This window comes from Hemiscyllium ocellatum, chromosome 35 (assembly GCF_020745735.1).
Source record: "Hemiscyllium ocellatum isolate sHemOce1 chromosome 35, sHemOce1.pat.X.cur, whole genome shotgun sequence".
Classification (NCBI taxonomy): Eukaryota; Metazoa; Chordata; class Chondrichthyes; order Orectolobiformes; family Hemiscylliidae; genus Hemiscyllium; species Hemiscyllium ocellatum.
In genome coordinates this window covers 6,314,120-6,338,037 of record NC_083435.1, presented here as the reverse complement: position 1 = coordinate 6,338,037, position 23,918 = coordinate 6,314,120, and the positions used below count along the sequence as shown (strand labels likewise).

Genomic DNA, 23,918 nt, shown 5'->3' with positions numbered 1-23,918 from the left:
TCTCCTGCTCCTTGAATGCTGCCTGAGCACACACACATATATATTATATGCATATGGAACCACTTTTCCCTCTAATTCTCCAAATACCTTTACAGTTATTAAATGCCTCACACTGGTTTACAATCTGCTTTAGGAGCACAAGATTTTTTATATTTCAAAAATGCAGTTTATTCATTAAAACGTCTTTGTACATATACATTGTCACAAATGCAGTTCAGTCCTGTACAGTAGCATATCAAGTAAACAAACAAACATTTGAGTTTGACTCGATCCCAATAAACCAAAGACAATCCTTACACAGACAAGATGATGTTGACCTGCATTACAGCACTAAGAGGGTCCAATATTACTCCAACTGAAGCTGGTCAAACTAGAGTTGAGGCTGTCCTTCCTGCTCCTGATCTCCCTGCTTCTTGATGCTGATATTTTCTTCTGGAGTGTGTGAGGTTTCAGTGAGTTACGTGGCTTTTTAAAGTCTAGTTATCCAGGTCATTTCCAAGTAGAGGTAGTTCTCCTACAATGCCGTCATTGCATTCCAGCGAAAGCTCGCTTCACAGAAAATTGCTTCATGGAAATAATGGGGCCTATGGGAAAAGTGGGGTCAGAGCAGACAAGCAAAAAATATCACTCACGCTCACCCAAAAATCACCCAAACATCTACACAAATTACAGCACAGCCTGAATGCAACTTTAAGTCATATTTATTAATGAAACAAAAGTAAATTTATCACATTACATTGAAAGCTATTGTTAATGCAGGGACGGGGGTCATCATCATCCTCACACCGTCCAGTGCAGTTGAGTTTGCAGAAGGGTTGGAGGGTTTGAGCTGTGGGGAGAGGCTGAACAGGCTGGGGCTCTTTTCCCTGGAGTGTCGGAGGCTGAGGGGTGACCTTATAGAGGTTTACAAAATCATGAGGGGCATGGATAGGATAAATAGACAAAATCTTTTCCCTGCGGTCGGGGAGTCCAAAACTAGAGGGCATAGGTTTAGGGTGAGAAGGGCAAGATATAAAAGAGACCTTTGGGGCAACATTTTCACGCAGAGGGTGGTACGTGTATGGAATGAGGAAGTGGTGGAGGCTGGTACAATTGCAACATTTAAAAGGCATCTGGATGGATATATGAATAGGAAGGGGTGGGGGTGGAAAAGCACAGCAGTTCAGGCAGCATCCAAGCTTTTGCCTGAAACGTCGATGTTCCTGCTCCTCGGCTGCTGCCTGAACTGTTTTGTTTCTCAGCACCACTCTAATCCAGAATCTGGTTCCCAGCATCTGCAGGCATTGTTTTTACCTGTATGAATAGGAAGGGTTTGGAGGGATATCAGCCGGGTGCTGGTAGGTGGGACTAGATTGGGTTGGGATATCTGTTCAGTATGGAGGGTTGGATTGGAGGGTCTGTTTCTATGCTGTCCATCTCGATGACTCTATAACTCTAAGTGGATGGTTGTGGTTGATTGACTTCTGGCAGTTGATTTAAAAAGGTTTTGCTGCTTTTCCCTTCCTCTTCTGTCTTGAAGAAGTCGTTCAAGGGTGCCAGACAATATCTTATTGAACAACCTGTTATCCTCCTGCATTCTGTGTTGTAGTCATTGTCGTCTAACAGCTGCAGCTGCCTCTCAATTTGCCTCAGGGTAGAAGACAAAAGGAGAAATCGAAAGCTCTCATCTTGCTGCACCCTCGACTTCATCTTCTTCATCTTCAGCTTCCACTTCCCCCTCAGCATAAAGCTGTTGTAGATCAGCTGCAGCGTGGTCTTCACAGGGGGACTCAAGCAGCTCTTCAATGTCCTCACTTTCCACTTCTTCAAAACCAACCTGCTTTGCTCGGCCAACACAATGCTCTCTGATTTGTAGCAGCTCTTTCGATCTTTGTAAATGGATAGACTTTCTCTTTTACAGTGAAGAAGGTAGTTCCAGATTGCTTTTTTGTTTGATCTTCTAAACAAACATTTAGAAACCGCTTCAGCTTCTCAAGGTCGCTGTACACGTCCGCATTTTTTTTATTTCAAAAATATACTTTATTCATAAAATAATTTGATGGTCTGTACAGTTGGTCATGCCATACCTACGTAAACATTTACATACAGAGATCAGAATTTATCATTTTTATGTACAGGTCTGTACACTTTTCAATCATATGCCCATATATTTAGCTGAGGCGTCAGCAGAGCCCAAATGACTACGTGGGCCCTCTGTTCTTCTTTAGGCAGGCAGATGTTACACGGTGGTCTTTCCCCACCGCGCCTTGGCAGCAGTTGCCCCAAGCTTCAGCGCGACCCTCAACACGTAGTCCTGGACCTTGGAAAGTGCCAGTCTGCAACACTCAGTCAGGGTCAACTCCTTCAGCTGGAAGATCAGCAGATTTCGGACCACCCAGAGAGCGTCCTTCACCGAGTTGATGATCCTCCAGGCACAGTTGATGTTCGTCTCAGTGTGCGTCCCGGGGAACAGGCCGTAGAGCACGGAGTCCCGCGTCACGGCGCTGCTTGGGACTAACCTGGAGGAGATGACAGTGAGTCCCCCACAGAAGAAACCTTGGGGTTGGTGTAGCTCCCGGGACAGGGACAGTCATTGTGATCACTGTACCCTGTTGGGTCAGACTGTCTCAGGGAGGGAGTGCTGTACAATGTTCCCTTCCTGCTGTGACATGTTGCTGAGTATGTTTCAAGTGTGTCACAAATAAAGTTTACATTGATGTTACTGACACTGTGTAGGTGTGTCTGGTTTAAGGGCCTTGACCTCAGATTATATTCAGGAACACAGTCAATCATTTCACGACCAGCTGCAATGAACTCCTCTCACCTGGTTCCATTCTTACCCACCCAGTCAGAGCCAGAGATTCACCTGCAGTGGATTCTCTTCCCATTCCTACACTGTTCCCTCAGGAATCTGCCAAAGATTTGTCCTTAGCTCCTTCCTATTTCACAGCCACACGCTGCCTCTTGGTCACATCATGAGAAAACATGTCAAGTTCTACATATCTGGGTAAAAACAATGACTGCACTAAACCAGATTTTGGATTAGTGGTGCTGGAAGAGCACAGCAGTTCAGGCAGCATCCGATGAGCAGCAAAATCGAAGCCCTTCATCAGGAATAAAGGCAGTGAGCCTGAAGTGTGGAGAGGTAAGCTAGAGGAGGGTGGGGGTGGGGAGAAAGTAGCATGGAGTACAATAGGTGAGTGGGGGAGGGGATGAAGGTGATGAGGGTGGAGTGGATAGGTGGAAAAGAAGATAGGAAGTTAGGACAAGTCATGGGGACAGTGCTGAGCTGGAAGTTTGGAACTAGGGTGAGATGGGGGAAAGGGAAGTGAGGAAACTGTTGGAGTCCACATTGATGCCCTAGGGTTGAAGTGTTCCGAGGCAGAAGATGAGGCATTCTTCCTCCAGGCGTCTGGTGGTGAGGGAGCGGCGGTGAAGGAGGCCCAGGACCTCCAAGTCCTCGGCAGAGTGGGAGGTGGAGTTGAAATGTTGGGCCACAGGGCGATGTGGTTGATTGGTGCGGGTGTCCCGGAGATGTTCCCTAAAGCGCTCTGCTAGGAGGCGTCCAGTCTCCCCAATGTAGAGGAGACCGTATCGGGAGCAACGGATGCAATAAATGATATTAGTGGATGCGCAGGTAAAACTTTGATGGATGTGGAAGGCTCCTTTAGGGCCTTTGATAGAGGTGAGGGAGGAGGTGTGGGCGCAGGTTTTGCATTTCCTGCGGTGGCAGGGAAAGGTGCCAGGATGGGAGGGTGGGATGTAGGGGGGCATGGACCTGACCAGTTAGTCACGGAGGGAACGGTCTTTGCGCAAGGCAGAAAAGGATGGGGAGCGAAATATATCCCTGGTGGTGGGGTCTTTTTGGAGGTGGCGGAAATGTCGGTGGATGATTTGGTTTATGCAAAGATTGGTAGGGTGGAAGGTGAGCACCAGAGGTGTTCTATCCTTGTTACGGTTGGAGGGGTGGAGTCTGAGGGCGGGGGTGTGATGTGGATGAGATGTGTTGGAGAACATCTTTAACCACGTGGGAAGGGAAATTGCGGTCTCTAAAGAAGAAGGCCCTCTGGTGTGTTCTGTGGTGGAACTGGTCCTCCTGGGAGCAGATACAGCGGAGACGGAGGAATTGGGAATACGGAATGGCATTTTTGCAAGAGGTAGGGTGGGAAGAGGTGTAATCCAGGTAACTGTGGGAGTTGGTGGGTTTGTAAAAAATGTCAGTGTCAAGTCAGTCATCGTTAATGGAGATAATGGGGCCCAGCTCTGCCTGTCTCTTTATGGGCTACATAGAACAATCGATCTTCCTTAATTACACCTGCACACTCCCCACCTCTTCCTCTGCTACATTGATGACTGCATTGGCGCCACCTCATGCTCCCCTTAGGAGGTTGAGCAATTCATCAACTTCACCAACACATTCCACCCTGACCTTAAATTTACCTGGACCATCTCTGACACCTCCCTCCCCTTCCTGGACCTCTCCAACTCCATGAATGACGACCGACTTGACACTGACTTTTTTTTACAAACCCACCGACAGCAGGGAATACAGGGAGACCATGTGCAGGAAGACGGGATTAGTTTAGAATGGCATCCTGGTCAGCACAGACACGGTGGGCCGAAGGGCCTGTTCCTGTGCTGTCCTCTTCTATAGAAGTAGATTAAAGAAAACTAAAGCTGAGAAGGAAGGAAACAAGGCAAAGGGGACGGAGCAGATGGTCTCCGGGGTCCGCCACCATCCTGATCTCTGTTTCTCTCTCCACTGATCGTGCCAAACCCACTGAGTTTCTCCAGCAATTTCTGTTTTTGTTTCAGATTTCCGGCATCGCAGATCTTTGTGTTCTGTCATTCAATGATATTTGGCCGCAGTACCGATTCTCACCAGCCGGTGGCGGTGCTGTACCACATATAACATCACTATTCAGCAATCTCCGCGCCCTCTGTTCCCCGCAGTACCGCTCACTGCCAGATGGTGGCAATATTACATCGATTATGAATCACCTGGGATGAGACTGTTGGAGGAATTTCCTGCTCACAGTGTGGCTCCCCTCAATGCTGGGGAGATGAAACACAGCCTGGGTGACTGCAGAACACCAACGTTCAGACCCTGAGCCTGCCAATTCAACACAGCCCAGTGTTCCCTGGCCAACATCTCAGTCTGGGAACTCCCTTTCACACCATCACCATCTTCTCCCATTCACACCATCACCACTCCCTCCCCAGACCCAGCAGTCCCCATTCACACCATCACCACTCCCTCCCCAGGCCCAGCAGTCCCCACTCACACCATCACCATTCCCTCCCCAAACCCAGCAGTCCCCATTCACATCATCACCACTCTCTCCCCAAACCCAGCAGTCCCCATTCACACCATCACCACCTTCTCCCATTCACACCATCACATCTCCCTCCCAAACCCAGTAGCCCCCCGGATATCCAGGATGATGACACCAGCAAGGTAGGCAGCGTTTGGGCTCCTGGGCCTGTACCCTCCAGGCGGCAGCTTCCTCCCTTCGTTCCTTACCCTTTTTACCTTCTTTCTTTTTATCGTCTTCTTTCTGCCAACGCTGGCAGATGCGGTGAAATATTGGAGGTGGGGGAGCGAAGATGGACATTCTTTCAACATTATCTTTTCAATTTTGGAAGTATCCAGATGGCACTGGATTGTGGTGTCTGTTGATACTTTCCCTGTATTTATCAGGTTGTTCATTGGACAGTATCAGTGACAATAAATCATCAGTCATTCATTCACACCATACCCATTCCCTCCCATTCACACCATCACCACTCCCTCCTTAAACTCAAACAGTGCCCTCTCCCCATTCCCAAAGTGTCTAATCCATCTCCCCATCTGTTCCCTGCCTCTACTCCTCACTGTCCCCTCCCTCACTGACCTCTCCCTCTACCCCTCACAGTCCCACCTCTCACTGCCCCTCTCTCTCCCCCTCACTGTACCCTTCCTATCTTTCCCCATCCCTCTCCCTCTCCCTCTCTTCCCCCCTCACAATCCCCTCCACCTCTCGCCATTACTCCTCTTCCCTCTCCTGTCTATTGGAGGGTTCACAAATACAGTTTCCTCATACAGACAGGTCTTCCACCTCCCGTCTGTGGTCTGTTTCATCACTATCTGAGATTCGACCAACTATGGTGGTGTCATCAGCGAACTTGGAAATGGCATGAGTCTGGTATTTAGCGACGCAGTTATGGGGATACAGTGAGTACATTAGGGGAGTATGTACTCACCTCTGGGGGGCATTGAGTGTTAGTGAGGATGAAATATTGTCCCCAGTGGCCTGTGGGTCAGGAAACTGAAGATCCAGTTGCAGAGAGTGGGGCTTAATCCGAGATCACTAAGTTTGTTCATCAGTCTTGAGGGAATAATCATGTTGAAGGCTGAACTGTAGACAATGAGGAGGATTCTTATGTAGCTGTAACTCTCACAGCAATTGGGAAAATTAGCAATGAATCAGGATTAGAAATTCATTCCTGGAGAAGCATTTGAGAAAGAGCAGGAGGAAATGGGACGCTCCATCTGGGAAAAGGTTTTACCTCATGGGCACTCTCTGCACTGAGGTTGGAGAAGTGGGGGAGAAGGATCCCCTGATTAACTTGTGTGCTTCCGTACCAGGATTCCCTGATTCTGGGAGACACAGTGTGTGTACGAAGGAATGGGGAATGATAGTGTGCATGTATGAGAGACTGTGTGTGTAAACTAGAGACACAGTATGCTGGTAAGTATGCAGCATGTGTGAAAGAGACAGTGTTTTAAGAGACAGCATGTACACTATATGTGTGCATGTGCGCGAGTGAGAATGAAACGTAGAGAAGATTGTGGATTTGATTTATTAACTAGCTCAGATTCCATGAAACCAGAGTGGAAGCAAGTCACCAAGAACATAACAAGATCCTTGATCTCAGTGGGAATGGGAGCTAAACAGAGGAACGATGGGCAGGCAGAGCCAACAGAGTGTGTGAGAGAATCAGCACAAACTGAGCATAGGTGACACATAGAAAAATGAGGCAGGCGCGCGCGCACGCGTGTGTATGTGTGTCTGTCTGTGGATGTGAGTCTGTCTGGGTGTGTGTGTTTTTGTGTGAGTGCATGAGTGTCTGTGTGTGTGTGTCTGAGTGTGTATGTCTGGGTGTGAATGTGAATCTGGGTGGGTGTGTGTGTGTGTGTGTCTGTGTGTTTGTGTATGCCTGGGTGGTTGTGTGGCAGCATCTGTGTCTGTGTGAGTCGGTGGTGTGTATGTCTAGGTGTCTGTGTGCCTGGGTGTGTGTGTGTGTGTAGGTCTGGGGGTGTGTGTGTGTTTGTGTGTGTGTCTCGGTTGTTTAGTAACACTCTTTTCCTAATATACTTGGCTGACTGATTTCAAAAGACGTTTTTACTGGCGTTAGAATACATTTTACTGAGCATGAAATGTAATCAGGATGATATTTCCATACTTACACAGCGTTTAGGATTGGTTCTCATCACTTAGGCTCCTTAGCCCAAAATATTTTTGGCAATACATTGCAGGAGCATAGATCTCCAGCTCAGTCAGTTCAAAATCTGAGCTAAAAGTAGGGGAAATACTCAGCAAGTGTGACTTCCTGAATGTTCCCCGTCATTTCTGGGGGGTTTGTATATCACAGTGCATTGTGATCGAGAACAACATGGGGTGAGGAAAGTGCTCTGACTATTATAGAAACACTATTCATATTTCAGTGACCAAATACATAATCATTACATTGAGTGAAATGCATCATTGATGAACAGATATTTGTGCAGATTTCAACACCACGTCAGTTTGATTTTTTGGTTATGGCTGAATATTAATATCTTAAGCCAATGATCTTCGCTCCATCATCATGTCAGAAGTGGGAATGTTCAGCGATGATTGCACAATGTTCAGCACCATTCCCAACTCTTCAGATACTGAAACAATCTACAGTCAAATGCAATCACCAGGCTTGGGCTGAAAAGTAGCAACGAGCATTCATGCCATACAAATGCCATACAACAACCATCTCAATAACAGGCAATCAAACCACTGTCCCTTTACATTCCATGGCATTACCATCACTGAATCCCTCACCTATCAACATTCTTAGGGTTCACCTGGACCAGCCATATCAAGACAGTGGCCACAGGGGAGGGCAAAGGTTAGGAATCCTGTAGCAGATTAAGTCCCTGAATGCTCAATGACATTATCATCATTGAATCCCCTGCAATAAAGATCCATTGACCAAAAACAAAATTGGGTCAGCCATATAAACACAGTGACCTCAAGAGCAGGTTAGGAATTCTGTAGTAAGTCACTTTCTTCCTGACTTCTTAAAGTCTGTCCACCATCTAAATGGCACAAGGCAGGAGTGTAATGGAACACTGCTGAAAATGTGTTGCTGGAAAAGCGCAGCAGGTCAGGCAGCATCCAAGGAGCAGGAGAGTCGACGTTTCCTCATTCCTGAAGAAGGGCTCATGCCCGAAACGTCGATTCTCCTGCTCCTTGGATGCTGCCTGACCTGCTGCGCTTTTCTAGCAACACATTTTCAGCTCTGATCTCCAGCATCTGTAGTCCTCACTTTCTCCTGTAATGGAACACTTCCCACTTGCCTGAATGAGTGCAGCTCCAACAATACTCAAACAGCTTGATGCATCCAGGACAAAATTGATTGGCACTACATTCTTGGTTGATTGGCAACTAGGAATGGGCATGAAATATTGGCCGCGCCAACAATGCCCACATCTCACAAGGAAGTTCAAAAATGCATTGTAGTGCCTTCCAGTCACTGTCTGAATAATTACAGCCAAACTGTAAATTAAGTGCACATATATGGATTTAAAGTTCAGTAAGTGTGGAAACCAACCTACCTCTTCAGATAACAGGAGACAACATTAATCCAGACATCGTTAGCAGGAAGGTAAGGGGGGAAAAGATTAGTATGTCAGAGGATTGTTTCAGTTTCAACAGAAATTTCAATCAAAAACAATTTGATTTCATTGAATGTATTTCTCTTTGATGAAGCATGGATTTGGTCAAATTTAAAGGTTCTGTGACATACATATCATATAAATGCATGTGGTCTAACATTACTGTGACATTCAGTCACTTCTGGGTTGCTATCTTTCAGACAGGAAAGCAGGATATTAATGCACCTGAATACAGTTGATCATCATAAGTTATTTATCACTTGTTTAACTTAGTTCAGCACCCACAGCAGAAGATAAATCATGGGTCAATCCAGCAACAATAAACTTAACCTACTTATCATTTAATAGGTTTATTTTCCAACAATTAACTCATTGCTTTAGAAAATAACTGTCCTTCATTATTTCCAATGTCCCTTGTCTCTAATATTACTAAAGATGTGGGGACGTTGGACATCCAAAAGGTTTGATTCCCAAATGTAGTTAGTCACTGTTTGATTGTGAACTTTCAGAAAACCAGCCTCCTGTAAAAGCAGCAGGGAGGTTCAGTTTGCAAATATACCTCCATCCTGCCCCTTATATTTTGGACCCATCCACTCTCACCTAAAGTTGAATCCCAATTCAGGTGGGAAATAGAATCGGCTCTGATTCCCAATACCAAGACTTCAGGATTTGGGATGGGGTGTTGTAGGGGGGAGATGTCAGGGACACATCCATGGGATAGGTGGAAGTTCAGCAGATCCCACGTCTATTCCAAATATAACTGCATTGGAAATTCTGGTCCTGGCTCATTATTCAGGAAAAGAAATGGCAAAAGGAACTATCCATCAATTCTGGATTTTCTCAGAGAACTGACTGAAATGAAATCACATTCATTACAAAGAGAATTAAATATTTATTATAAAGAGACAACTCCCTTCTCCCCATAAATATGAGAGTTGTTGAAGAGCTGGTGTCAGGAAGCTCACACCCACCTGTATTAATCACTGTCAGCATCTTTTTCCACACTCTGTACTGCAGGGAGCCGATGTATTTGCCCACATTTATTAAAGGGTAAACCTTCTGTGGCTCTGGGAGAGTTTGCTTCACTCTGAAACAGGAGATAAAGGTCAGTGTTGGGTCATTCCAGGGTGAGGAAGGAATCATGAGAAAAAAAAACTTAAAACAAAGGTGTAAAATTATACCTTTCCTTTGATTCCAGAATTTTCTGTGGAACAAGAATAGCAATTAATAATCATGGTACAAAGACATTTTATTATACAGGTATAACAGAATGGGTTCCATAAAAGAGTACATTTTAATTAATTTGCTTGGCTTCCATATACACACTTTGTTTCCTTTTGGGCATAATGGGAAGGATTTGCAGACGGATCAATAACTTAGTGGACTGCATCATGAATCCTCCTTCGACAGTGCTGCTTTGGGATTGACTCCAGAATCTGCAGCTTAAAGACAGAGGGGGCAATCTTACAGTGGCATGAACGATGTGGGCATGGACCGATAATTCCAGGGAGGCCCATACCGATGTTGGCAGCAATGGTACAGCATGTTATTGCTTTGCCCAGGCAGCAGTGAGGAGGTAATTGACTGGGGGGGTGGGGGCGGGGGGGTGGGGGATGGGTTTAATGCTTGTTAACCACTTTTGCTCATGGCACAACTGTCCTCATTAATATTCAGCCCCCCCCATCCTACCAAACACACCAAACAAGATCAAGGTCAGGAACACACAGCAAGGAAACCCGGGCAAACACTCGGCAAATTCATCTCACCGTCGAGAGAGTGGAGCTGGAAAAGTACAGCAGGTCAAGGAGCATCCGAGGAGCAGGAGAATCGAGGTTTCGGGCCCTACATCAGGAATGAAGGGCAAATGCCCGAAATGTCGACTCCTCTGTTCCTCGGATGCTGCCTGATCTGCTGTGCTTTTCCAACACCACAGTCTTGACTGTCATCTCCAGCATCTGCTGTCCTCACTTGCTCCTAGGTTCAGCTCACCGTTTACTCTGAATGACCTCCATGTTGGATAAGAGACACCAACATCTCATGGCAAGCTTCATAGGCATCGGCCACACATACCCCACATCCACGACATATGCCTGCTTCTAAGAACCCTCGTGGCACATCTCCGATCCACTTCCAGGACGGTTCAGCACTTCAATGCTGCACCCCAGGGTGCACTGGTAACTCTCATTGTAATGCTGCAACAAGTACACTGTGTGTTCAGGAATACACATCCAGCTCATGAACTGCACCAGGCTGCATTTCCAGGCTTTTTGCTCACTGTCACAATTCTCAGTCACTCTGCACTTACCTGGATCCTCACAACATCCCTCCCTTGTATTGCCTCACCTTGTCCCTTGGTGCATCAGCCCCTCAGCCAGAGATCTCACATTCATATTACTCCTGTCTTGCAGTGCTATTATCACAGATATAAATGCCAGAAGCTTTTCATAGTTTCCAGCAGGTCTCAGCCAGATCAAGGGACAATCGCGTTTGGTCAGGTGATCCCATCGCAGAATGTCAAGTCTCCAATACCAGACTGGGCCCTACCCAGGGATGGTCATAGTCAGAATCCTCTCCTCATAATGGGTGAGGAGCTGAACGATGAGTAGCCCACTTACCGTCTTTACTCTTTGTCCCCCACTATGGGCTGTTTTACCTTGTCGAATAAGACAGAGGCAGGTATGACAGGAGATGAAAGTGGATAATACAGGTATGTTGCTGCAGGAAGGGAGGTGTTCCAAGTGAGTGAGTACACAGCACAGACAACATGCAGACTTAGTTGTACTGGGGGTTGGGTTGGAAGAGGGTGGACAATTCAGAAATCACGCGACACCGGGTTATAGTGCAACAGGTTTATTTGGACTATGACCTGATGTCATGTAACTTGTGACTTTGTGCACTGCAGGGTGAGTCTGGAAGATGTTGTAGGCAATACTGAGAGGGGTGGGGCATGAGCCTTGGTGGGAAGTAGGTGCAGTAGCAGAGACAGAGTGAGTGCGAGGTACCATAATTACACGGGCAGAGTGGTGGCAGAGTGACGAAGGTTGCTGAGCATTTTCCTACAATGCTGGCGATCCTCCAGACAGCTGAGACTGCACTGACCCATGTGGCAACCTCGGAGCAGGCTGGCCATGGTCTGGTATGGCAGCCTTCCCTGCTGGGCTGGGCGGCAGGAGATATCCCACGTGTGTAACAGGCTGTGTAGCAGGAACTCCAGGTCCCTGTTCACCGAGTAGGCCCTGCTCTCCCCCTTCCTTCCATCCCCGGGACCATTCCAGCTCAGTGTTCAGGGCAGCTCCAAATGGGCGGAGCTTGATCTTTTAAAGATGGCATGGGCACAAGTGATGCTGATGCCTTCCAGGTAGCCGCTGATTGGCCAGTGGTTTCAGGAATGGTGTTCGGTGAAGTTGGCTGGAAATCAGACATGAGAGACACCACAGGAGCAGGGGAAGTAATCAATGAGAAGAGTTTGGGGAAATTTGGTGAGACATTGGCTCGACTTCAAGGGGAGAAACCTTCCAAAAAGACTGGCATATCTTGAACTTGGCCAAAAGTTGTCCCTTCAACCCAAGGACAGAACTGACTGAGTCACAAATCTGCCACTTCAGAGGCAGGATGGTTCTTCAAACTGCAAAAGTCCTACTGAAAGATAAATAGGACAAGGCCCCGAGGGCAAGAGTCAACTGAGAGCTGACCAAAACTCTCAAAGAATAAGATTAAAAAGTGCAACTTTTTAAAAAAAAATCTGTCGACTCAGAGGCTGCATGTCTGGATGAAGAGAGGACAAAGGTCATCATTATGAGGGAGTCACCAAGAAATCCAATTGGGAATTCCCAAAGTGGTTTGTGGCAGGAATCGGGAACTTGCTGGCCCAGCAAGTTGTTGAGGTGAATCGATTTTCAAAGTAAACAAAATGAGTGCAGGAGTAAAGGGAATAGAGCTGGAGGAAATAGGAAAATGAGAAAAAAGAGAGCTGTTTAATTGCAGCATAAATACCAGAGGAGGCATGTGCTGCAGGTTACCTGTTTGTGTACTGTCTGTCCTAAGCAGTTCTGGGTAAACTGCAAGAACAGGTCTGGCCCCATCCTCACTGCATTGTGAAAATAATACAAGTTCCTCAATCCTACTGCATGACAGAAGTCACAGTGCTGCATTCTAACCAGATTGCTAATAGCAACAGAATAATTCTAGCAAACAAGTAGGCCATTCAGCCCACCTCAGCCATTCAGTTGTCTGCTTTTTTCATCTTTATTCACTTGTGGGATGTGGGTGTCGCTGGCTGGGTGAGCATTTATTGCCCATCCTTTGTTTCCCCTTGAGAAAGTAGTGGTGACCTGTATTCTTGAATCATTACAAAGTTAAAAATCGCACAACACCAGGTTGTAGTCCAGCAGATTTATTTGGAAGCACTGGCTGGTGCTTCCAAATAAATCTGTTGAACTATAACCCGGTGTTCTGTGATTTTTAACTTTGTCCACCCCAGTCGAACACCAGCTGCTCCACATCATGAACCATTGCAGTCCATATGGTATACGTAGACTTACAACCTTGTTACGGAGGGATTTTCAGGATTTTGATCCAGCAATATTGAAAGGACTGCTCCATGGGAATCTTCTCTGACCCTTCCTGACCTAACATCAGCAGTACATTGCTCAGTCCTGTGTCTCCCTCGTCTGCTAATCTAGCTTCCCCTCTGAATGTATCTGTAATCTTCATCTTAGTTACTGCACGTGTAGAAAATTTCACATTCTGTTTGCACACTGACAAAGCAAGATTCTCCTTGAATTGTCACGAGGTTTATTTGTCATTATATTTATCAACCAAAATGCTGGTCTTTTTCACAAGCGGCAACATCTTTACTCCATCTATCCAATGAAACACGTAAAGATCTTGAAGGCCTCTATCAAATTGTGCCCAGCCTTTTCTTTCTGAGCTGACCCAGTCTGTTAAATCTTTCCTGATCAGTATCCCCTCTCCTTTCTGATATCATTCTCATCATTCATTTCTGTGCCTTCTGCGTTGCCTGTAGATGCTCTTCATCAATGAAATAGTTGGAGTAAGGGAGGACATAGAGAAAGGGTCAATCCAACAGCACAGAGAGAAAAGCCAAGGCTGTTGAGTAGAGCAGAGATGAGAGCAGGTAAATATCAACTACATTGTTCAATATGGAACACAGAGCTTCACAGATGTTATTGGTAACCAAGGAAACAGGAGGGAAAATATATAAAACACCAAAGCATTCTATTCACAGTGGGCGATGCTAAAGGGCCATCCTTCAGCACCTTTGCATCACACATTGCCCAATCAATACGCATTTAACCGTCACATTTATTCATCCCTCTGACAATGAACACATTGGTATGGGAACATTCCAGAGATGGTTATCTAAGAAGGCTCCAATGGGAAAATCCCAGCCTGAAGATTCTAAATGTAGTCAAGGAACCCAAGTTAATGAGGTGATAAGAAGGCAAACTTAAGGAAGTAATCATGATTTGGAGATGCAGGTGTTGGACTGGGGTGGACAAAGTTAAAAATCACACAACACCAGGTTATAGTCCAACAGGTTTAATTGGAAACACACTAGCTTTTGGAGCATCGCTCCGTCATCAGGTCAGACTATCACCTGATGAAGGAGTGTCGCTCCGAAAGCTAGTGTGTTTCCAATTAAACCTGTTGGACTATAACCTGGTGTTGTGTGATTTTTAACTTAAGGAAGTAAAGTTGTGAAGTAGAGAAGTTCTATTAAACCTCTGTGGTCTCTGTGGAGCCTTTGTTAAGTCACATTTAAGTACTACACATATATCCCTTCAGATAAAACCACGTGAAAATAGGAGCAGGAGTAGACCATTTGGCCCATCAAGCTGGCTCCAGGATTGAATTAGATAACTGATGTTTTTTCTCAATTCCATCATCTCACACTATCCCATAATCCCTTGATATCCTGTGTATGTTGGCTTTGACTTCCCACCTCTAACACGAAAGTTTTGGCCTTACTTTCTGAGGAATATTTGCCCACCTTATTCTTCCTACCAAAGATCATTAATATTGCCCAATACTTCAGCACAATCCTCTTGTATATTAGCTTCACTGACCAAACTGTGAATGTTGAAATTGTCCCATTGATTCAGCATCCAAATTGCGTACACAACTAAGTAAGCAATGCACAGTAGAAAGCTGCTGGAGATACTCAGTAAGTCATATAATGCAATGTTAACATTTCAGGTCTGTGAGTTTCAGTTCTGAACCCTAGCATGGACCTGACTGAATTTGATTTTGTGCAGTAAAATAGAAACAGTCTCCTTGGTTTTGGTGGCACAGCCCGCACAGTCTCAAGGATAGTGTCAAAGAAAGTACAAAGACAAATAAACAGTTTACCGTTAAGAACTTAATGCTGTCCTGTTCCCTCAGCTCTTGTTCAATATCCTGAACAGTGACTGAAAGGGATGAGATTTCTTTTGTAATCTCCTCAATCCTTTCCTTCATCTCCCGACATTTTTCCTCTTTCTCTAGTTTCAGATCTTTCAACACAATCCTCTCTTCCTCACGAAGAAACCGGTGAAGTTTTTCAAATTCAGCTTTAATCTGTTTCTCTGTCTTTACACCGTGATCCTTTGGGAACAAAGATGAATTTGAGAAGAAAATTAGCAGTTGTGAAAAAGGTAATGCAATTCTTTTTGTAAGAACAGAAGAGAGAAAAATATTCCTTTCGGATGTGAAATCTATTTTTTTAAAAATTCATTCTCAGAATGAGGCCATTGCTGGTTCCATCAGCACGTATAGCCCATACGAGAGGATAGTTAAGAGGCAACTACATTGCTGTGGGTCTGGAGTCACATGTCGGCCAGACTAGGTAAGGATGGCAGTTTCCTTCTTTAAAGGGCATTAGTGAACCAACAATTGACGATGGATTCACAGTCATTATTGGACTTTTATTTCCAGGTTATTATTGAACTCAAATTCCGCTGTCTGCCATGATAGGACTTGAACCCAGTTCCCCAGAACATTAGCTGCGTTACTGGATTATGCCTGGTTGACAGAGACAAAGTGATCATTCCATCAAAAGGGGCTCACATTGCAGATTGAGCTGCATACAACTTTTCAAAGACAAACAAAAAGTGAGGCAAATCATCAAACAAAGTACCTGAATGTGGCTTAACGTCCTCTTACAGTCGTTTCTTACAGCATCACATTCTTTCTTCTTGTCCTGGACCGGCTTCAGTAAGCTTCCAAGTTCCTCCTGGTCAAAATACGTTACACAAACACTCAAAGATCAAACACCATTCAGTAAAAATAATTCTTAGCTTTCATTTCAATGGAAGATTAAGCTGTGATCCAACTGAAATCTTTAAGTTGATCATGGTTTAGAGAGGTTGCAAATGTGTTGCTGGTCAAAGCACAGCAGGCCAGGCAGCATCTCAGGAATAGAGAATTCGACGTTTCGAGCATAAGCCCTTCATCAGGAATAAGAGAGAGTAGCCAAGCAGGCTAAGATAAAAGGTAGGGAGGAGGGACTAGGGGGAGGGGCAATGGAGGTGGGATAGGTGGAAGGAGGTCAAGGTGAGGGTGATAGGCCGGAGTGGGGTGGGGGCGGAGAGGTCAGGAAGAGGATTGCAGGTTAGGAGGGCGGTGCTGAGTTGAGGGAACCGACTGAGACAAGGTGGGGGGAGGGGAAATGAGGAAACTGGAGAAATCTGAATTCATACCTTGTGGTTGGAGGGTTCCCAGGCGGAAGATGAGGCGCTCCTCCTCCAGCCGTCGTGTTGTTGTGTTCTGCCGGTGGAGGAGTCCAAGGACCTGCATGTCCTCGGTGGAGTGGGAGGGAGAGTTAAAGTGTTGAGCCACGGGGTGATTGGGTTGGTTGGTTCGGGCGGCCCGGAGGTGTTCTCTGAAGCGTTCCGCAAGTAAGCGGCCTGTCTCACCAATATAGAGGAGGCCACATCGGGTGCAGCGGATGCAATAGATGATGTGTGTGGAGGTACAGGTGAACTTGTGGCGGATATGGAAAGATCCCTTGGGGCCTTGGAGGGAAGTGAGTGTGGAGGTGTGGGCGCAAGTTTTACATTTCCTGCGGTTGCAGGGGAAGGTGCCGGGGGTGGAGGTTGGGTTGGTGGGGGGTGTGGATCTGACGAGGGAGTCATGAAGGGAGTGGTCCTTGCGGAACGCTGATAGGGGAGGGGAGGGAAATATATCCTTGGTGGTGGGGTCCGTTTGGAGGTGGCGGAAATGGCGGCGGATGATACGTTGTATGCGGAGGTTGGTGGGGTGGTAGGTGAGAACCAGTGGGGTTCTGTCTTGGTGGCGGTTGGAGGAGCGGGGCTCAAGGGCGGAGGAGCGGGAAGTGGAGGAGATGCGGTGGAGGGCATCGTCGATCACGTCTGGGGGGAATCTGCGGTCCTTGAAGAAGGAGGCCATCTGGGCTGTGCGGTGTTGGAATTGGTCCTCCTGGGAGCAGATGCGGCGGAGACGAAGGAATTGGGAATATGGGATGGCGTTTTTACAGGGGGCAGGGTGGGAGGAGGTGTAGTCCAGGTAGCTGTGGGAGTCAGTCGGTTTATAATAGATGTCTGTGTTGAGTCGGTCGCCCGAGATAGAAATGGAAAGGTCTAGGAAGGGGAGGGAGGAGTCTGAGACAGTCCAGGTGAATTTCAGGTCGGGATGGAAGGTGTTAGTAAAGTTGATGAACTGTTCAACCTCCTCGTGGGAGCACGAGGCAGCGCCGATACAGTCATCGATGTAGCGGAGGAAAAGGTGGGGGGTGGTGCCAGTGTAGTTGCAGAAGATGGACTGTTCCACATATCCTACGAAGAGGCAGGCATAGCTGGGGCTGTGGAAGATGGACTGTTCCACATATCCTACGAAGAGGCATGCGGAAGATGGACTGTTCTACCGACTGACTCCCACAGCTACCTGGACTACACCTCCTCCCACCCTGCCCCCTGTAAAAACGCCATCCCATATTCCCAATTCCTTCGTCTCCGCCGTATCTGCTCCCAGGAGGACCAATTCCAACACCGCACAGCCCAGATGGCCTCCTTCTTCAAGGACCGCAGATTCCCCCCAGACGTGATCGACGATGCCCTCCACCGCATCTCCTCCACTTCCCGCTCCTCCGCCCTTGAGCCCCGCTCCTCCAACCGCCACCAAGACAGAACCCCACTGGTTCTCAACTACCACCCCACCAACCTCCGCATACAACTTATCATCCGCCGCCATTTCCGCCACCTCCAAACGGACCCCACCACCAAGGATATATTTCCCTCCCCTCCCCTATCAGCGTTCCGCAAGGACCACTCCCTTCGTGACTCCCTCGTCAGATCCACACCCCCCACCAACCCAACCTCCACCCCCGGCACCTTCCCCTGCAACCGCAGGAAATGTAAAACTTGCGCCCACACCTCCACACTCACTTCCCTCCAAGGCCCCAAGGGATCCTTCCATATCCGCCACAAGTTCACCTGTACCTCCACACACATCATCTATTGCGTCCGCTGCACCCGATGTGGCCTCCTCTATATTGGTGAGACAGGCCGCTTACTTGCGGAACGCTTCAGAGAACACCTCCGGGCCGCCCGAACCAACCAACCCAATCACCCCGTGGCTCAACACTTTAACTCTCCCTCCCACTCCACCGAGGACATGCAGGTCCTTGGACTCCTCCACCGGCAGAACACAACAACACGACGGCTGGAGGAGGAGCGCCTCATCTTCCGCCTGGGAACCCTCCAACCACAAGGTATGAATTCAGATTTCTCCAGTTTCCTCATTTCCCCTCCCCCCACCTTGTCTCAGTCGGTTCCCTCAACTCAGCACCGCCCTCCTAACCTGCAATCCTCTTCCTGACCTCTCCGCCCCCACCCCACTCCAGCCTATCACCCTCACCTTGACCTCCTTCCACCTATCCCACCTCTATCGCCCCTCCCCCTAGTCCCTCCTCCCTACCTTTTATCTTAGCCTGCTTGGCTCTCTCTCTTATTCCTGATGAAGGGCTTATGCTCGAAACGTCGAATTCTCTATTCCTGAGATGCTGCCTGGCCTGCTGTGCTTTGACCAGCAACACATTTGCAGCTGAGATCTCCAGCATCTGCAGACCTCATTTTTTACTCGATGGTTTAGAGAGGGTAGATGGAGAGAAATGCTAGTTTCTGACATCTGGAGAAGAGGGCCTAACCTTAAAAATGAGGGTGAGACTGTTTAGGAAGGAAGCTGTGTTTCACATAGAGAGCAGAGTAAGTCTGGATACCATCCCATAAAAAGATTGTTAAGGCGGTAGGTTGCAGACAATGAAAATTTCAAAACTGAGTTTTCTCTCGGGCAAAGATATGAAGGAATCAAGTCTGATATGTGGAGATGAGATCCAGGTCGGCCACAATCTCATCAAATACATAACATGTTTGATGGGCTGAATGGCCTCGTCCTTTCCTTAAGTGGAGTGCGCCTAATTTCCTTTCCATTTCAAAGGTGTGATTACATAAACAAAATTAAAACAACTTCATATTTGCATTAAAATTGACTTGAAGCACTAGAGAGACCTGCCAAACCTTTTCAGGAAAGTAAGAACAGATGAGGCCATTCAGCCCATCCTTTAAGACAATCATGGCTAATCGAACATTTCAATGCCTTGACCACACCATTCCATAACCCTGTCCACCACAAGTAATCAGAAATATATCAACTTTAAACACACTCGAAAACTGAGCTTCCACGGCTCCCTGCGGGAGAGAATTCCAAAGGCTCACAACCCTCTGAGTAAAAATAAAAATTCTCCTTATGTTGGATTGAAGTGGCATCCCCCTTATTGTTAGCTGATCCCCGGTTCTGTGCTGTCCCAACAGGGGAGTCATCTTAGCCTCCTATCTCTTTCAGTAGTTTGTAAATATCAATGAGATCACTTCTTATTCTTCAAAACTCGAGAGAACTTCGGCCCAGTTTTCCCAAACTGTCTTCAAAGGACAGTCCTTCCATTCCAGAACAAGTCTAATGAATGGTGGAACCTAAATAAAAACAAAATACTGCAGATGCTGGAAATCTGAAATAAGAATAAAAAGTCAGCAGGTCTGGCAGCATCTGCGGAGAGTGAAACAGAATTAAGGTTTCAGTAATACTACACTGGATTCGAAACATTAACTCTTTCTCTCTCCACAGATGCTGCCAAACCTGTTGAGATTCTCCAACAATTTCAGCTTTTGTTTGTTTCTGATCTCTAGCATCTGCAGTTCTTTGTTTTACTTGAGTGAATTAAGTTGTTTTTTTTCTCTCAGTCATCTGAACATGGACCCAGGAATTGGGGGAGATGAGCCAAAAATGTCTGTCTTTAAAATCTGATTTATTTTCATATCCTGAATATTTCTAACATTACAGCAATAGCCATAGGCTGATGAGATTGTTTTATTAACAAATTCATCAAAGTACTGCTTGTGGAATTGTGACGATTGATTTTAATCCCTTAGTTTCTTCCAACAAGTTCATTCCACCCAGCCTTCCTATCTCATTGGCTTCCTTCAGTTCCTGTACCTCGGTGAAAATGTGTTGCAGATTGTATTCATCTCTCGATAAGAGGTGCTGAAGATTCCTTCCTAGGGTCGGAGGATATCTAGTTTTATCACTGATTGAATCCAGTTTGACTCACTCACCCTTGAAGGGTTTGTCACCTTCTCATCCGTTGCAATTTCCCATATCTCTAAGCTCAGGAATGCTGTTTAAGCATTGGACTAACAGATACATCTTCCTATCTCTGCACCTCTCCACTTTACCTGTTTTTCCCCTTTATCACTATTTCACAATTGCACACCTTCAGGAAGCATTCTCAACTGTTTCTTTTTCTATTTCTTCTGTTGTCTCTTTCCTCTGTTATTATTTTACTTCAGTCATTTAACATTACTTCTATCTGTTATCTCTTTTTAAATGTTTCATAGAAGGCTATTTATCCAGTAAGACCATAAGACATAGGAACAGAAACTGGCCATTCAGCCGTGAGTCTGTTCAGTTATTCAATCATGGCTGATAATTTCCCACTTTCTCCTACACCTTTAGCTCTATGAACTGTATCTAAGTCCTTCTTGAAAGTATTCAAAATTTTGACCAAAATATTCAAAATTTCTGTGGTTCACCACTCTCTGGCAAAAGAAATTTCTCCTTATCTCAGTCCTAAATGGCTTATCCCATATCCTTAAACGGTGACCCTGGTTCTGGGTTCCCCTGTCATCGGGAACATCCTTCCTGCGTTTACTCTGCGTCATCCTATTCGAATTTTAGAATTCATTTAAAAGCTCCTTCTAAACTCCAGTCAGTACAGTCCTAATTGATTCAATCTCTCCACATACATCACCCCTCACAATCAGTCTGACTTCCTTCCCTTTCATTTGTACATCCTTGCACTATTTACACCATTGCACCTTTTACATCCTTGCACTATTCTTTGCTTCATCTGATGGTGTTCAGTTTCAGACGTGGCAACTTTATTAATTAATTGGTAAATTTCCTTTTTTTAATGATTAGAGTTTTGAAGCTTGCACCTCTTTAAAATGGGAAGAGTTTTGTTACGTCTTTTTCATTTGGGCCATGGTGCATTCATACAGATTGCAATGGCCTCACTTTTCCCTTGTTAAACTTCCAAGGTGTTTGCTTATTAACTCAGAAAATGGCCAGAGGATTGAACCTGTTGAGTTTCCTGGTCACAGTTATTGCATATGATTGCGTGAAAGTTTGAACTGATTGAGAAGCTTTGGTAAAAGGTATGTGCTGACTTCTAATCTGAAACATACTGTAAAAAGAGATTTGGCTTTGCATTTGGAGGGCTAATTGACTGACATCGGTCTAACTCATCAACATCCCTGGCCTTGCTCCTTGTAGCAATGATCCAAGTGACAGCCCATGGAGTGACAGAATAACTAAAGAAATATAAATGCATTATCAGGACTGCCTTTAGCACTGAGAGACACTCAATCCAAGTCAATGACAATTACGTTCTGTTTCTCTATTTGATGAGATATCTCCTCACCTTAAATTCTTCAGTCGCTTCTTCCAGAGGCAGCAGCTCATGGCTTTGGTGGCTTTTTGAACTTTGACAAACAACACACATGGGCTGATTGTCAGTTTTACAAAATAGCTTCACCTTCTCCTTGTGGACACTGCACAGCTCCTTCCGTTGTTCACTTTTTAGCTTCTCCCATATGTTGGCCATCTCAAAGGATTGCTCTGGCTCCACTGAGCACCAAGTGAAATGGTCCCCACTGGAAAGTCAAACACTCTTTTAAGTTCCTGTCTCTGATTGCCACAGCAACATTGTAAGACACAGTCCAGAAAGGGAGGGAGTAGTGAATAATGTAAATGGATTGTGGAAAAACCAGACTGGTTCATTAATTGCCCTGAGGGATGCTAGCTCTGTCTGATCTGAGCATGTTTTCCTATGATTGTGTAAAAAAAACATTAAAAAAACTGATATCAGAAAGGGCCAGAAGACACTGGAGGGACAAAAGTCAGAAAATTCAAACTGAGGCAAACCAGCAACTCACTAGATTTGAGAGAGAAGAGAAGGTTTAACAATGACAGCTTCAGGGGACTGCTGATTGGGGAAAGTAAATCAGTACATCAAGGAGGTGGGGATTTGATTGGTTTGTGATTTTTAAAAAAGTGCATTTTGTTTGAAGAAAGGATTAACTGAGAAACAACAGCAACAGCCTGAGAGGATTATAGAATGGACCAAAGAGAACTCAAAATAAAGAGAACTAAAAGAGGAAATGAAGGGACAGTGACAGGTAAAATAAAGGCAAATACAAAACTGTTTCACACAGACATTAAGGATAAAAGGATAACTCGGTAAAGAGTAGGGTCCATTAAGTATCACAGCAATAAATTGTGAGTGGAGGATGCCCATGTGGTTCCAAACGAATACTTGGTGTCAGTGTTCACTAGTGAGAGGAATAATGTGGGTATCAAAAAAAGGGAGAAGGCTTGCAGTGTTCTTACAGAAATTAGCACAGACAGAGAGGAGGCTCTGTGTGGTCTGATAGACTTAAAAGTAGATAAATCTGCAGACCTAGTAAAATGTGTCCCAGACTGTTAAGTGAGGCAAGAGAGGAACCACCGGGGACATTGGCAATAATTTTCAGCTTCTCTCTGGCCACAGGAGAGGGGTCAGAAAACTGCAGGACAACCGATGTCTTACCATTATTTTAAGGAGGAGCAAGGGATATGCCAGGAAACTCCAAGCCAATCAATATAATTACAAGAAGAAATTCTGAGGGACAGAATTAATTTGAATTTGGAATGGCAAGGAGTAATCAAGAACATTCAGCATGGTTCTGTTAAGGGGTGGTCATGTCTGAACAATTTGATTGAATTTGTGAAGAGGTAACCATGTGTGTCGTCTGCTTGGACTTCAGCAAGTCTTTTAATAAGATTCCTCATGTGAGACTGGGATAGCGAAGGTAAAAGCCCATGAAGTCTTGAGAAAGTTGACTAATTGGATCCAGAATTGGCGGATTGGCAGGAAGCAGAGGCTGATGGTCAAGGGCTGGTTTGTGACTGGAATCAGTGGGGTTCAGTAGGGAACAGTGCTCGGGCCTTTGCTGTTTGTGTTATAGAAAAAATTTAGGTTTGAATGGAGGAGGATTTATGAGTCAGTCTGTGGATGATACAAAAATTGGTGGGGTGCTAAATGGTGAGGAAGATAGCCTGAGATAACAGGACGGTATAGGCGGGCTGGTGAGATGGGTTGATCAGAGTCAAATTGAATTCAATCTGGGTAACTGGGAGGTGATGTACTTGGGCAGGACAAACAAGGCAAGGGAGTACATGATGACCAATTAGGATTGTGGCAAATACTGAGAATCAGAGGGACCTTGGAATGTGCATTCACTAGTCTCTTAAGGTGACAAGACAGGGAGATAAGTACTTAAAAAAGCATATGGGATACTTGTCTTTATTAGCTGAAGTATAGAATTTAAGAGCAGGGAGGTAATGCTGGGACTGTATACAATGTTGGTTAGGCCCCAGCTATAGAACTGTGTGCAGTTCTCAAATCCACATT

General features: G+C 45.8%; 1 protein-coding gene across 2 annotated transcripts; it reads right to left on the bottom strand.

The window, feature by feature from the left end:
• Positions 1 to 22,142, bottom strand: LOC132832809 (E3 ubiquitin-protein ligase TRIM35-like). 2 transcript variants are annotated; one of them, XM_060850960.1, is made up of 6 exons: positions 21,888 to 22,142; positions 16,032 to 16,127; positions 15,266 to 15,499; positions 10,075 to 10,097; positions 9,865 to 9,980; positions 1 to 584 (listed from the first exon to the last, which is right to left on the bottom strand). In XM_060850960.1, exons 1-6 carry the CDS (start codon positions 22,068 to 22,070, stop codon positions 526 to 528), a joined length of 711 nt encoding a protein of 236 aa, XP_060706943.1. In that variant the 5' UTR covers positions 22,071 to 22,142; the 3' UTR covers positions 1 to 525. The 2 variants fall into 2 exon arrangements, with proteins under 2 accessions (XP_060706943.1, XP_060706944.1); XM_060850961.1 differs by lacking the exon at positions 1 to 584 and adding an exon at positions 7,865 to 7,937.
• Between the last annotated feature and the right edge of the window lie 1,776 nt (positions 22,143 to 23,918).

Coding starts and splice junctions, on each gene's coding strand:
- LOC132832809 (XM_060850960.1), bottom strand. CDS start 22,070: ATGGCCAACATATGGGAGAAGCTAAAAAGTGAACAACGGAAGGAGCTG. Junction 15,500..16,031: donor GGACGTTAAGCCACATTCAG/GTACTTTGTTTG, acceptor TTGTTCCCAAAG/GATCACGGTGTAAAGACAGA. Junction 9,981..10,074: donor ATTCTGGAATCAAAGGAAAG/GTATAATTTTAC, acceptor CTCCTGTTTCAG/AGTGAAGCAAACTCTCCCAG.